Genomic DNA, 16,023 nt, shown 5'->3' with positions numbered 1-16,023 from the left:
GTCTTGCCTTCATGGAAGCGACTGAATTGTCTAAGTCTTCCACCTCTTAACCCTTTGTAGTTGGTCCCAAGTCGAAAGTGGTTATTTCATACTTTTGATGAGTAATATCTTCTTTTGACTTGTCCACTTTTGGTACAACAATCTGAATTGTACGACAACCTGTCTCATCTTTCTTGATTGTGGAAAACTTCTTGGCAGGCTTCTTTGCAACAACCTTCGCACCTTTGGCCAAGAAATCGACCGTGTCATCTTCTTCCTGGACTACTTCCATAGGTACTTTTATCTTCAATCTTTCCTTCAACCAATCAAGAATCATAGGCTGCTCAATACCTTCTTCCTGATTACTTTCTTCACATGGAATATCGTGTCCTCCTCAAAGAGCGGAAATCATTACCTCCTGAAATTCATCGCCCAGAATATCCATTTCATTTTCTGATTCAAGTATCTCCGTGCCTGTAGGAGATGGAGGTTCTTCATCTTCCTGTTGGATTGAACCAATATTTCCCTCATGGATTGGAGAAGGAATTTTTATTTCAGCAAGTGGTTGGTCCTCAATAATCATTAGGCTGTCCAAATTCCTAGACGTAGTAGAATGGGATGGCTCTGATCTCTGCTTCTTTTGAGCAAGTTCTTCATTCGCAACTTCCTTCTTCTTTGACCTTGAAGGGTCATCAACTGCTTCCTTTTTCTTGAATTGATGCTTTCGATTGGCCTAGCACTTTGAGATGCTTCTTCATTGGAAGGGTATGATTCCATGGCACCCATTAAGTTGTAAGTGAAAGTCACACCTCTTTACTTCAGCACTTGGACTTGCTGGTCAAACCACCATTGCGAATACTCGACAAATGGCCACATCAAGGTGGTTAGATCTGCTAGTTCTAGTTTTGACCATTTCACAGGAGAAAGAGGCCAATTTTCATCAAAGCGCGACTGAGTTTATTCTCCATCATCCTCCAACTGATCAGGCACACGGAAGAGCTCGGTTGTTCTGATGAAGCTTATTGGCAATCTAGACCATAGTCTTTTCCTGATATAAAAACTCATTCGCAACATTTGCCCAAAAATCTTCGAGGTCAACTCTATGTTTGTACTTTTTTGTATTTACTGATCCAATATGGTTGTATGGATCGAAATCAGCCTTGGATCGATAAAACGTGAATGGATACCACTGCATTTCCGATCTGGCACCCTCAGCTCCCTGTGTTGTTGGGCAAGACTCCAACATATTCCCAATGAAAAATGGAAAGGAAATGGCTGCTTTCTGCTTTGCTCTTTGGAAGCCTTGGTATGTTTCTAATTGCCTCAGAACTTCAAGCAAGATCATTCTATTAGTGGGATAGATTGGAAGTCGATAAGGACATCCGGTAAATCCCTGAACTCTTATGTATTTGAATCTTGGAAATTGGATAAACTAGGATCCATACTTGCTTATCAAGCTCCTGGCTTCTTGAGTAAGCCTTTGATGGGTTCCTCCTTGCAATGTTTTAGTGATATACATCAAGAACGCATCATTTACCCACTTGAAGTGGGCATTCTCAGTAAGCTGCAGCTGTGGATAGTAGTCATAGGAGTTGAATTCATTTTCACCATCGCCTACTATGCCTTTGCAAATCAATCCGGTGTATTTGTAGTTTTTTGCTAGTAGATAGACAATGTAGGAGCTCATGTAAAAGGACTTCGTCCTTTCCAAATTCTTCAGTTTCTCATTCAGGTTGTCGCTGATTATCTTGGACCAATTGAACATTTTGACTCTAGAGGTGATCTCCTCGATAAAATAATACATCTATGTTTCAAATTGCGCACCTTAAGGGCTGCCCATCACTCTGTTTAACAGCAAAATGATGTCACCATATTCTTCTTTAAAGTCAGTGCGTAGCAGCTTCTTTGACACTTTCTTGAGGGAAGGCCTTGGCTTTTCTAGCCACGACTTATTGACATTTGTCGCGCAGAGCTCAAGCCGGTCTTCATAGAGTCTCTTGGTTTCTTCTTTAGTTTTATAGGAAGTCCGGTTGTAATTTGGTATCCCAAATGCTTCTTGGATGGCTAACTCTCCAAGATGAGCCAATACTCTTCCATCTGGTGCAATGATTTCTCTCTCTTGGGCATTGTAGTGTATGGCACATTCAACCATAAGCTTAGCACATTCCATAGCTGGTGGAAATCCAGCCGCTTGGACAATGCTATTTCTCATCATCTGGTGAGCAATAGGTGTTGGCAAGAGTCCATCTTGCCCATACATTCTCCTTTTGAAATCTTTGAAATCCACGTGCCCAAGGTTGGTGTTTGTGACATTTTTGCACTTGGAATTGATCTTTGACTCCAGCTGCAATCCTTTATTGGCGAACTTCATCTGAGCTTTTCTTGAAGGTCCTCCTTTGGTTGTCATCAACCTGCAATAAACATAAAAAAATTGACATTACTTTCAAGAAAATTGATGATTCTAACTCTGATTTTTGGACCTTTTGCTCGAAATTTTCACTTTCAGCTTGTCAAAAAGCTATTTTTTTGTGGAAAATCAGAATTTGGCTAATTACTTAGTAAATTTCGCGAGAATAAGTGAATAAGACCGAAGAAGGGTAAAAGAATATAATCAAACTTAGATTTTGAACCTTCAAAATTGCACTTGTGACTGAAAATCTGCCTTCAATTCTGAAAATTTTGTCTTTAACTCAGAAAAAAGCACTTTATTCTTTGGAAATTATGTCCTTCAACTCAGAAATTTAACTTTATCTTCAAAATCCACCTTCAAAAATCTATCTTCCATAACCTCAAGAGAGAGAAAAACCCTTTTGCAATCGAACTTCAATCTTCAAACTTGATAATGAATTGAGAGTGACAAGTTGAATAGATATAGAGTTGAAGAGTTCGATTATTTTAAAAACTTCATGTTTTTTGTTTTTTTGTTTTTATGTTTTTCCCTATATTCATCGAACTTGGACTTGTTTTATTTCTTCCAAAATGGTAATTTAATCTTTCTTTTCAAACTTTTGGAAGAGAGTTTCTATTCTTTCCTTAGGCGCCACCTTAGCCAAAACATCCTTCCTTCAAATGAGTTGGCAAGGAATCTTTTGGATTCTTCTCTTGAATTTCTAAGTGTTGGAAAATTGTGTTTTTCGAAAATTTTCTTAGTGTTGAACTTATTTTCCAACTTCAAACTTGATTGATCCTTCGTCAATGGTGAATTTATCCATGTGTTAAGATACTTTCTCATGTTCTTGGCGGACTTGGCACATCATTATGCCAATTTGATCTAGGTGGACCTCATAATTTTCAAGTCATTTGTCATTTGTTCATCTTCTTGCCAAGGGCGGAGTTTACCTTCCTGAAGCCATTTGCCAACTTGGCATGGTGGAGTTCAAGATTGTTGAGCCATTTTGTGGTGGACTTGAGCATGGTCTTGCCATTTGTGGGCGGACTTTGACATTGCTTTGCCACTTTGTGCATGGCGGACTTGGTACTTACCTTGCCATCCCCCCAAGTCGGAGTTTACCTTCCTGAAGCCATTTGCCAACTTGGCATGGTGGAGTTCAAGATTGTTGAGCCATTTTGTGGCGGACTTGAGCATGGTCTTGCCATTTGTGGGCGGACTTTGACATTGCTTTGCCACTTTGTGCATGGCGGACTTGGTACTTACCTTGCCATCCCCCCAAGGCGGACTTGCTAGCTGGGCGAACTTTGACCTTCATGTGCCATGCCAAATCCAGCAAGTGTTTGGGCGGAGTTTGCTTCTCTTAGGACACTTTTACCAAGGCGGACTTCATAGTGTGTCGACCATCTTTCTCTCTAGTTGGGCGGACTTGGTGTTTGTCTTGCCAAAAGGAGGGCGAAGTTCAGCATTAGCTTGCAACTAATCTTCGCAAACTTTGCACATGATATCTGCCATCCTTACCTTTGGCATGGCGGACATCAAGGTTTGCTTGCCATGTTCTAAGTGCATAGGGCGGACTTTGCCAACCCCATGCCATTTTCCTTGCATCTTGACATGGCAGACTTGCTGACCTATATGCCATTTTGAATTTTTGTCATTGCTACTTAACCTTGAACTTGTCTTTGGCATTGACACTTAATAGATTTTTCTTGCTCAACCATTCATGTTTATCTGGAACAATACCTCGCCTGGAGATTTTACCTTGCTTTTTCCACTTGGAGACAAATTTTTGATTCTGAAGATAGGAATGCTGTTGCCATGACCTAAGGGACCCAATCCTAGGTCAACTTTCAAAAAAGTTGAAAAAACAAAAAAAGCAAAAAAGCAAAAAGCAGGCCAAAAAGCTGCTTCTCAGATTGGTCCCAAAGTGCCAAAAATCAAAAAGCAAAAAAAGCGAAAAAGCAGAATCCCACAAAAATAGGAAGGTGTCAGAATTGACCCTAAGCAATTGCGATCTTTGTCCTTCGGGTCTTCTAAGCACTTCTGTGACGTTCAGGCACACATGATATCCCTATTTGACCTGGGGTGACCCCTGAAAAACTCTAACTCTAAACTCTCGAAAATAAAGACTTATGAAATTGCAAAGCTAAGACAAAACCCTAAAAAGCAAACTACTGGGGGTCCCCATTTGTAATGGGGCGATGTGTGAAATATGCCACAACAAGTCCGATTGCCTTTAAAAAGCTAAGGATGGGATTTGTGGAATATATTCTTAGCAAACAAGCAGACATATTAATAGTGAGATACAAATATTGGAATGGAACGTGTTGTTCTCGCACATCACACCCCGTCCTTGACAAGGGACCCCCGTCTTTGTGTGTAGTCTGCCTGCGTGAAAGAGGAATCTAGAAACGAGCCTAGCAAACCCGCCAGTATTATCCCCAACTTGATATGGGCACTTTAGAAAATTAAAAACGCAGAGGCCGAATGTTTACCTCACTGGGTAAACAGGGAGAATACAGAGATCGAACAGTAATGCACAATGCCAATACAAAAGAAGTACCAGAATAAGCTTGCCATTAATGTCAAAGGATGTTCATATTATAATCTGTCGCCCATATTACATGTCCTCCAACACCCGGAGATGGTACAATATATGACAGCCGAGGGGGTGCGACACAACCGTCGCGACTCCAACTACCTACCCGTCGGCTAACTAACTGACCGCCGTAACTCATTATTACCGACGACAACATAAACATAATATACCAACATAACATAATGATTATTCCCGTCAACATCATCCCCCCCAAGAAAAGAAGTCGACTCCGACGACTTAATACAAAATAGAGATGAACGGCAGGAACTATTGACGCCAGTCGGGCCCGGATCTTATACACTTGCTGCGTCCTCGCCTGAAAACCCTTTTCTGCTACCATCTGATGCTCAAGTGCGGATTTCACCAATATTGCTTCCTTTGCCATCACAGTTCTCCTGGGCCTAACCCAAACTTGTCTGCAAAACACGTTTTTCAGTCTCAGCTTCCACCATCTGCTACTCAAATGATTCTGTCTCCCTAGCCAATTTGTCCTCGATAGCCACCCGTGCTGCTCTCTCGGCATCCAACTCCTGGGTACGCTGAACTAAGTCTCACGCGACTATTGCCTCCAACCTGGTGGTCAGCTCCTCCCGAGCCCTCTGTGCATCCACCAAGGCGCCCCCGCCGCCAACACCAATTTACAACCTTCAGAACCCCACGAAAGTCCATGGCGCGCTGCATTTCTGTGATATTTCAAGATGCCAAAAACCTTTCTTTTCTACTCTGAATTTCCAGTGTCCTGGCTTCAAACTCCAGCAAATCATTTGAAATCTGGCTGTCGTCGTTTTTTTTTTTTTTTTTTTAGGCTGCTGCGCGTTGGTGTGCATAACCCTTGCTGTGCGTGTTGATCAGGCCGTGCGGTGCGTGGTCGGTGTTGTGCGGTGTGCGGTGTCTTCTTTCTATCCTCCGTGTGCGGCGTGTTGTTCCTTTTTTCCTTTGCTCGACGTGGCGGCTTCTCCTCTCCTCGGCGTTCGTTTTTTTCTTCCTTTGCGTGGCGTGGCGTGGTGTTTTGTTCATCGGCTGCTGTGCGGCGTTTATATTCCCGCGGCCTTCGGTGGCTTCCACCGCACGGTGGTCCCACCGTCGGTGGTGCCACCGCACGGTGGTGCCATCTGCTGTGTCCACCGTACGGTGGCCACTTTTTCTTTCTTTTAAATTTTTTTTTTTTGACTGTACGGTCGCCTGTCATACGACCGTACGTTTTTTTTTTTTTTTTTTTTCCTCATCTCCTAATTTAGATGTCTTAGAGAGTCGTCTGCTCGGGTCCCGTGTCTCTAGGATTGCCCTTCATCCTTCTCGGTTTTCCTCGCTCGAGAGTCTCTTGTTTTGGTCCTATACCTGGCGAGTCGCCTGCTCGGCCTCTCGAGTCCCCTTCCATCCTCTCGGGTCCCCCTCCGGACTCCCGGGTGTCCTTCCGGCCTCTTAGGTCCCCTACGCGCTTCTCGTGGTAGGGTTTCAATTTGAACCTATTGGTGGCAAGTTTATTTTCCATGGCCATCCGAAGACTTGGAACCACAAATTCTACAGGGACCATGGTCTCCTTCCCGTACATAAGAAGAAGAAGAATAATAATAAATATTTTGAAGACTGCGGTCTTCCACACAAGGTTCCAATCATTGCCAACACTCTTCGAATTATCTATGTCGCTAGGGTTTGGGGTGTCTCCCTTCCAATATTCTTTGTATTCCGGCAGGTACACCTCTGTTGGTTGCTCTGGTTCCTCTACTTCGAGCCTGTAGCTTTGGAATATTTCGTAATCTTCCATCTGCCAGTGGAAGAGCCCGTTAAGTGAGCATCTCTCATCTTCAGAACATCCCTCCAATTCAAGCACCCCTTCACTGTTCGGCTCCATCGCGTTCTTGCCCTTACTTTCATCGGGACCCCCTTCCCCTTTATTAGAGTCCTCCGAGTCGGAAGAGGCGAGCTCTTCGCCGACATTTTGGGTGTGTAGGTCAATGGTATATTTCCGCCCTCCCTTCTCCATGGAAAGTGTATTTTTCTTCCAATTGTGGTTTACCCTCGCGTTGATCAACCACACTCTCCCCAGGATGGCGTCATAGCCTTTCTTCTTCGAGGGAATAACCACGAAATCTAACAAGAATGGTTGCGTACCAATTGTCACTTGCTGGGCCATCAACAGGCCGAGTGGCTTAATGCCGTGTTGGTCCGCTCCCACCAGGTTGAATGTGGGTGGCCACAGGGTGGGCTTCCCCAGCAGCTTCCATGTTTCTTCTGGTAGTACATTCACCCCAGATCCACCATCCACAATGGTGTCCTTTAGAATGGTCCCACGGATACCCATTTCTACCACAGCTGGGTGTCTACCACTGCTCACGGCTAGTAACATCGGGTCAGTCGAAGGGCTGACGGAAACCTCCACCTGTGGCGTACTTTTCGTAGCGGTGGCGGGAACCCCTACCTGTGGTGCACTCGACGATGCGGTGGCGGGAACCCCTACCTGTGGTGCACTCGACGCTACGGTGCTTTGCACATTGGTGAGGATGGCAGTCCTCAATTGTGGCATAGAGTCTAGAAGGTCTTTTACCTTTATCGGCACCTCCATCTGCAAGATTTGCCCAATGATGTTATTTTCCGCTTTCGTACGGGATGATGTATTCGCCACCTCGTTGTCCCGTCGTTCGGTCGTCATCTCACGTTCAATATTGGCCTTTGCCTCCCGTAATCTCTCCTTCTCCGTACGGGGGTCAGGATAAGTGGCTTTTTTCGTCTGGGCGCGGGTGATCACCAGTACTTCTTTCTCACGAGTCTTCTCAGCCTTCTCAATGTTGAGGAGATTAACCCCTGCCTGCGGGCAATTTGCGTCCTCATGGTCGCCTGGCCCACACCAACGGCAGAGGTGCTGAGGGGTGGCTTCCTTCGTGCAATCACGGGCGAAGTGCCCCCACTGATTACAGGCCCTACATTGGATAATCGGGCGTCCCTTCGCATCGTATTGGACCCTGTTTCTAGTGGAATTATTATTATTCCCCCGTCCGCCTTGTCGGTTTCCTCGGTAGCCTCCGGAAGATGCATTATTGTTTGAATCCGATGTGGAGGGCTGCTCATGTGCAAAGAGCACTTGCTGGTTACGTGCCTTCAGATTGTATGGGCATTCCTTCGTAGAATGTCCCATGATCTGGCAGATGTCACAGAATGCCTTCTTGGGACAGACACCCTTTGTGTGGCCGCTCTCCTTACAATCCGTGCACCACAGTTCATCATCCTTGCTTGTGGTCCCCTTCATTGTCTTAAACTCTTTTAACATCCGTTCCATATCCTTCTGAAGGGCCGTGACTTTCTTCTTCGGCTTCTCATCACTGCTACTCTCTTCTTCCGACGTATCATCTTCAGAGGATGACGAAGATCTATTCTTCTTCTTTTTGGCCGTCTTATTTTCACTTTCCAAGTCCATGGCCCGGTTGTATGCATCATCGTAGGATGTCGGAGGCACAATTTTCATCTTTCGTCGTAGCTTAGGGTTCAGACCCTCGACAAACCACCGCTTCTTTAAGCCATCAGCCGGTTGGCTTTCCATCTTTCCGACTAATTCCTTTAGCCGGCGGCCATATGCCCGTACGGTCTCCTTCTTTCCTTGCTTTGTTCCATAGATTCCCGAGACTATCTCATTATCATCTCGGAGAAGCCGAAATTACTTCTCGAATGCTTTCTTCAATTCATCCCACGTAGTTACCCCGGTTTTATCCAAGTTTGAATACCAGTCAATAGCCACTCCTCTCAGTGTGGCGGGGAACTGCTTCATCCATTCACCCTGGTCAGTCACCCCGTTGGCTGTCCAGATGGTTTCGCATGTACGGCAATGCCGTGCGGGATCATCTTTGCTATCCCCGTTGAATTTGGGTAACTTCTGTTTGGTCGCCATTGATGGAAATCGTCTACTTGGAGGTGGTTGTGGCTGTGTCTGCCCTCCGGTGCTGCTCCCTCCGATGCCGCTGATGCCTCCTGTGGTGGTGACCAAAGGTACGGTGTTCTGCCTTGTACCTACCGTGCGGTTACTTCCTCCGATGCCGCTGATGTCTCCTGTGGTGGTGACCGAAGGTACGGTGTTCTGCCTTATACCTACCGTGCGGTTAACTTCCCCTTCGTCGTGACCCGTGCCAGGCTCCCTTCGGTGATCCTCCCTTTGTGGCGCTTCGTCGTCACCCGTGCCCGGCTCCCTTCGGTGATCCTCCCTTTGTGGCGTGAGATAAGTTTTTGAACCGATCTCGAGTCTCTTCAACTAGTTCTCTCCGTAACCTAGTTTCCTCTAGAAACTCTTCAAGGCTTCTCGCTCTACCGTAGTCTGGCGACGCGTAGAAATTCCTCTCGGCTTCTGCACCTTCCGTGACACCTCCTTGGTTCCCTTCGGGCAACCCTTCGGCAGGTCGTCCTTCGGCAAGTTGCCTCAGCCTCCGTCTACGTTCTACACGTTGTTCCAGAATCAAAGCCTTCTGCGCAGCCTCCCACTCGTCGGTTTCTAATTTCTTATTTCTGTCTTTATTCAGTAAATTGGGCATTAATTGTGATACAATTTCATGTTTCTCAACACAAATCAAAACACAACACGTCTTTATTAATTCATTCTTTTGTATACAATCAACATAATTCTTCTGCTTCTAACAGTGTTCTTTATTTCTCTCCTTTCACAATTTAAGGATTATTTGTCCTTCGTCGGTCTTCCCTACGTCTGTCATCCTGGCGCTCATGAAATTCTCGTAAAATTTGCTGTCGTCGGTTCTCCGGGTTTACTTCACCAACGGGTAGGCCCATTGTGTCTGTGCGCCATCTGTGTCTTCCGTTCGCCTGTCACGCGGGTGACCCGGGTTCGATCCCCGGCAACGGCGCCAAATGTTTACCTCACTGGGTAAACAGGGAGAATACAGAGATCGAACAGTAATGCACAATGCCAATACAAAAGAAGTACCAGAATAAGCTTGCCATTAATGTCAAAGGATGTTCATATTATAATCTGTCGCCCATATTACATGTCCTCCAACACCCGGAGATGGTACAATATATGACAGCCGAAGGGGTGCGACACAACCATCGCGACTCCAACTACCTACCCGTCGGCTAACTAACTGACCGCCGTAACTCATTATTACCGACGACAACATAAACATAATATACCAACATAACATAATGATTATTCCCGTCAACACCGAAGTTTGACATCTTCCCCGAAGTTGGGCATTTCATCTTATTTTCGCTCTGAAAATCCTGAGAAAATGCTGATAGCAGTGAGCGCATAAGCTAAATGTGACTTTGCTGAAGTCGCAAATATCCTAGTGAGAGAGAGAGGAGTCAAATCGAATGGGGTTCATGCACTTGTTTTCTATCACCGATAAATGCCTTCATGTCGCCCTTCTAAATGTCGAGAAAACCTCGATAAAGGTGAGGCTTGGGCATTGAAGAAAAAGCTTAATATCACTCCTTGTGCAATCTTCCAAACCCTCTAAAATCGCCGAAGATTTCCCTATGAGCACACCAAATCGCTAGAGCCCGAAAATCCTTGAGGCATTGAACATAGAAGGTGAAATCGCTAGCAAATGCCCCCAAATCTGCCAAGAAAAATCCCGAGAGAGGCATAGCGCAATTTTTATGAACTGCATCTATCACACCTTCATACCTTGATAAAATACTGATGTTAAATCAAGGCAAAACAAAAATATTAAATTCGAGCTTTCTTCTTTTCTTTTTTTATCGCTTCATAGGGAAATACCGATGAGAGCCCAAAGGTGGTTTATTAAAATGTCGAAAATAATGCGCCTAAAGTTGAAGTGCTGATATAAAGTTCGAGTTTTTTTTTAATCAAAGCCTAAAAATGAAAAGGAGTGAAATTTGTGCCATCATCACATAAGGATGCTGGACTAAATCCCGATAAGAGGCCAAATTAAAAAAATCGTTTTTTTGGCACTTTACCCTCAATCACCGAATTTTCTCCTTCACTGGACAAAATGTGAAATTAGAAAAGAAGAGGGAGTTCGATAAAGTTATGTGCCTCGGAGTATGAAGCGTTTTGTTTTGGCATTTCCAATTAAATTCGTCGAAGTTTTCCCTAAAAAGAAAACATTAAGTGAAATCAATAAAGGAACTTTTTGGCACTTTTGTTCTAAATCGCCTAACTTTTCCCTTTAAACTGGTGCGATCTTGAATCAAAAGTGAAATGAGATAAAGGAGGTTCGAATTGTTTTAAAAGTAAACATCTTTCATTTTCCCCTCTTATTCACTGAAACGAAGCCCAATGTTGCCTTGACAACATTTAATATTTGTTAAAATTACTTAAATTTTTCGAGGTGATTGATTTAGGTTGAACTTGCTTTTGTAGATCAACACCGTTGGAAAGAGCCGAGGGGAAACTTAAAGCTTAGATTGAAGAGCACTAGGGCCGGAGGATGAAGATCCAACTCACAAGTTCAAAATGATGACCATAGAGTAGTGCCTGTGAGGAACGTGTTGCAGCACAAAGGACCTAAGGGATGTTATTTCGAATTTCTGGAAGGCATTATCAAGATACTCAAATTGCATAAGAGTATACAAATTCAGGAGATGCACAACTGGAAATTCCAGAAGATCAATTTGTGTATAAAACTGAATTGTATTATTGTAAAATATCTACCTGTGGGTCCCCATTAATGTATTTAAAACAAAGGGACATAGGTCAGTTATTCTCAGCTACCTGATTGGCAAAATTGATGTCAAATAGCTGCCAGTAGCTGAAGAAGTGGTTGAGAAAGCAGCTGAGAAGTTATGAAAGTTACTAGGTATGGGTTAAAGCTGCCAAGCTTCTGGAAGGTAGATTGCAACCGTTGGATGGCTTCAATCTTGGCCACTGATTCAAATTGTAAAATCTATAAAGGGCAAGACGTCTCTCATTGTCAAGGGTTAGATTTTTTAGAATTAGGCAACCAACAAGCTACAAGTAGCTGTAGTTAGCAGATTAGGAGTAGAATAAGACTGCTGGAAGAAATTGTTGTAATGGCAGTTGAGACAAATCAATGAACATTGAAGTATGGTGTTTGTTATTTTGTTCTTTTCTGTTTGCATGGTTTCTTTTCATCTGATTAACTAGTTAGAGTTTAGTGGTTTTAATGGTGAAGTGTGGGGGGTATTTGATTTGATTTTAGGTTCATACCATTGGGGGTTTGCTGATTGTAAGCTTGTGTGTATGGTTAGTCTGAACCCAAAATTGTGCTTAGTTCAACCGTAGGTGTTTGTCTTAGGCTGCGCCAGAATTGGGTGCCTGAATGAGTACCTCTAGTCTAAAAATCCTTCATTCCCTTGTAGCTTGCACTATCCCTGTGAAGTTGTGAGTATATCTCTGGTGAAACAAGAATTAGTTATTTGAAATCTGTCTACCCGCAACACTAATCATTACCATCATTGTCCATAGGATCCCTAAACCCTATCTCTTTTGTTATTTATTTTCCCAGCTTGAGATTCAAAGCATCAGCAGATGCAGGCTAGCTTGTTGCATTCGTAAGTCCCCCTTGTGTTTACTAGCAAAACACATCAACTGCTGAGTTATCTTAAGCCATCAAGACCTAACAGTTGGAACCTTGAGGTTGTCCTCTTTGATCATTTAGAATAGCATTAGGGATATCCTTATTCAAGAGAGGATAGGATACTTAGCATTCTATTCTATGTTGGCCGAAAGAGTAGCAGTATTATTTCCCACATCAACAGATCCTTCCTCTGCTCTCTTCAAAAATACTTATAACTTCCTATCAATTGCTTATCTTTGGATGCCTTCATTGATTCTCCATCCTCGTGTTCGCTATTCAGTGATTCACAGATTAAGATAGATGCTGATAGACTGCTCAAAGCCAGACTTTGTGTCTTAAATGAAGATGGGGCTTGATCTGTTTGTATTTTTTGTACTTTGTTTCACCTTGGCTTTGATCAGGTGATGCCCGCTTACCATTTGTTTTGTATACTTATAAACTCGGGCATACTTTGGGAAAGAAGCTACATTCTTCTAGTCAAACAGAAGTGCCAAGAGGTAGCAAGCGAGATATTTACTGCTTATTGATCCTTCACTCTATCCGAATCAGAGTTGATCTTCAATAGGAACCAAGCCCGATTATACCTCATTTCATTCAATATTTTGTTTATTAATTGGCAGATCCACAGAGAAATGTCCATACACCTCTGTTCAGTACCAATCTGCACAAGAGAAGGGAGGCTACCAACCTCACATAGATTAAAGATAGCTCAGCTGGCTTCTATTCTTTGTTCACCTCATTATTGGATGTGGCATCAAAAAGAATGTCTGCCTTCAATTTCCATAGTTTGCTCCTACATTTTCTGCAACTTGGGAATCCAGAAAATACTTAAAAGTTAAAACAACTCAATTAGAAGATTTTTTTCCATTTTTTTTCATAATTCTCTAACAATGTGAGACAGACCTACACTATCACAATGGCAACTGTCTCATTTGCCTACTCCACGACTCACGAAGTTTGCATTGGTGAAGCAAAAATAATTGCTAGGTGGACTCCCCTCACTAATCGTTGTCTCAGGCAGGCTTTTCAATTGTTAAGTAATGCAAGGGCCTGTACATGGATGGTGGTATTGGATTAGGACATGTGGGGACTGGTGATACACTGAGTGGAAAGAGTTTTGAGCATTGGTTACTAATACTAATAATCTGTTTTTGTGTTCTAACTAAATGTCTTTGTCATGACCACTGCAATTGTGTGTTTTCATTTTCAATTCAGTTCAAATTACAGTGAATCTGAGTGGGTTTGCATTTAAATAATGTTTTTGGAACAAGGTAATCTATCCTTCATGCACTTGTAACAGAATTATCTGTATAAGGATCTGTGTATCTGTAATCTTTCATCATTATTGTCTTGATAATGACTCTTGAAGGAGATCTGAAACATCAGTGCTATTTCTTTCTATACATACTTGTTCCCAAATCTCCTTTTTTTATTACCTTTATATTTCTAAAGCCAAATAACTGAATAATTTTTTTCATTGCAGGTTCGAGATTTGGACTTCGCTGTGGAGATAGTTGGCTGTGGAATTGTACGAGATAGTGATGGCCTTGCTTTGAGCTCCCGCAATGTGCACCTATCCCCAAAGGAGCGACAAGAAGTATGTTTTTCCATTGCAAGGTCGCCACAACATTTTACTTTTAATATTGAATCTATACACAAATTCTGATTTAAACAGGGGAGTATGTTTTTCCATTGCAAGGTTGCCATAACATCTTTACTTTTAATATTTGATCTATACACAAATTCTGATTTGAACAGGGGAGACAATAGATAATAACAGATGTACTCATTTGTAACGACAAATTTATGGATTGAGTTCGAAAAGCTTCTAACTAAATGTAAAATATAAGAATGTAGAGAAGTGCAAAAAAATCATAGTTGATCTAATTTAGTACATCAGAAATGTCTTCAAGTCGTTTGATTTGTTTGGTTCTGAATATTCTTTTTTCATGTTATCAATATACTATTAACTGCTCTCACTTGGAAAATAGATTGGGATCAAACTATTTTCAAAATTTAAATATGGCTTTGAAACTAGATGAATCTGTTCTTTTTGAGGCCATTTTTTTGATTAATGCATTTGAGGTTGTGTTTGTCAGTGTGTTTTAATCATAGGTCCCACACCAGTTCTAGTTGAAAAGGCTAAATTATAGAGATATGAAATGATCCTCCTTTTCTACTCTTAAACTCGTGCACATGTTTTTTTTACCCTATAGTTTTGGAGAATTTGCTTTTAGTCATTGAATACATGAAAGTAGACACAGGCATGTAATTACTTCTGGAGCACATGCGAAAAAACTAGTGTTCCACGAGCGTTGGGGACGGTGGGACGCGTTTCCGGGAAGGGGGGACCAAGGGCCTAAGTTTGGGGACGGCGGGGGGATGGCGGCGGGGGGGGTGGCGGGGTGGTGGTGCTGATATAGTTATACATATACATATAGTACTTGAAAAACTAGTTTTGAAAAGATGTATGACAATATTACAGTATAAGAATTACATTTCAAATGAGACTATAGGAAATTTGAAATACTAAATCTAAATACCAAGATTTTTTCAATGCTAATTGTGTTGTTATATGGAGCCTAATCAGACTCGGAGGTTAAATTTTCCCTACTTCTATCGGTGCGGTTTCCACCAATATTTTTCAACGGGGGTTTGGGGACAGTGCCCCCAAGTTGGGGTCAAGGGGCAGCGCCCCTTGCGCGTTCCCTGTCGCGATATAGGGCGGGGTTGAGGGGCAGCACCCCGCGAGGCCAAAAATAATTTTATTATTTTCTAAAGGCGTCGGGTGTTATTTTTCTATTGGCCCACGTCCAATTAGGGTTACCCCTTAACCCCCCAAAAAGTCACTTTTTTTTAAATTTAAATTTTAAACATTGCATATACGTGGGGGCGACGGGAGACTTTTGGGCGTCTCCCTGTCCCTCGAGAGACGTTTGCATGTCTCTCGAACGACGAGGAGATGCCCAGACGTCTCCCAAGGAGACGTCTCCACGTCTCCCTGGGAGACTCGGAGACGTCCCGACGGCGATTGGGTGGCGGTGGCAGGACGGCGGGGGATGTCGCGTCCCCGTCCCCTCGTCCCGGAGACGTCCCCCTCAGGGAGACGTGGCCAAAAAGGGGGGGGGACGCGTCCTCGTGGAACACTGGAAAAAACCCAACTGGCTAAGTTTGCATGTGTGGGTGGGAAGATGCATTACAAACATTTGACATTTCACATGGAGAGAACCAAGTGGAATAGACAATTGATAGAAAGGAGGACTAACCAAGAGGCTCATTGTGCAAGACACTAGGAGCAAGCATGAATTAAACCATAAAGAAGATCAAGAGGCAATCTGGACCTGATAGTTTTGAGTATTAACACACTCAATCTAGTATCCACAATCTTCAGGGCCCAACAAACAAAGCTCTGTATCTTGGGAACATTGTACAAAGTCTTCCTGTGTTCAATCATGTCATTCCAAAAATCTGTTTGTGCACATGAGCTTTTAGGCCCCTGAAGTACATTGCTTTAATTGAAAAAAGAGAGTATTTATCTATTTGGAATAAAGCAA

The 16,023-nt window shown here is 43.1% G+C and overlaps 1 protein-coding gene across 3 annotated transcripts in view; it reads left to right on the top strand.

Moving 5' to 3' along the window:
* The window catches only part of LOC131044586 (pantoate--beta-alanine ligase), an 81,666-nt gene that overhangs the window by 22,372 nt on the left and 43,271 nt on the right, over positions 1-16,023 (top strand). For all 3 annotated transcript variants that reach the window (XM_057977943.2, XM_057977945.2, XM_057977942.2), the window contains exon 2: positions 13,953-14,066. In XM_057977943.2, the coding sequence (XP_057833926.2) occupies positions 13,953-14,066 (114 nt within the window). The remainder of the gene's footprint in view (positions 1-13,952; positions 14,067-16,023) is intronic.

The sequence above is a fragment of the Cryptomeria japonica genome, chromosome 9, assembly GCF_030272615.1.
Source record: "Cryptomeria japonica chromosome 9, Sugi_1.0, whole genome shotgun sequence".
NCBI classification, from domain to species: domain Eukaryota; kingdom Viridiplantae; phylum Streptophyta; class Pinopsida; order Cupressales; family Cupressaceae; genus Cryptomeria; species Cryptomeria japonica.
This window is presented reverse-complemented; position numbering and strand designations above follow the sequence as displayed.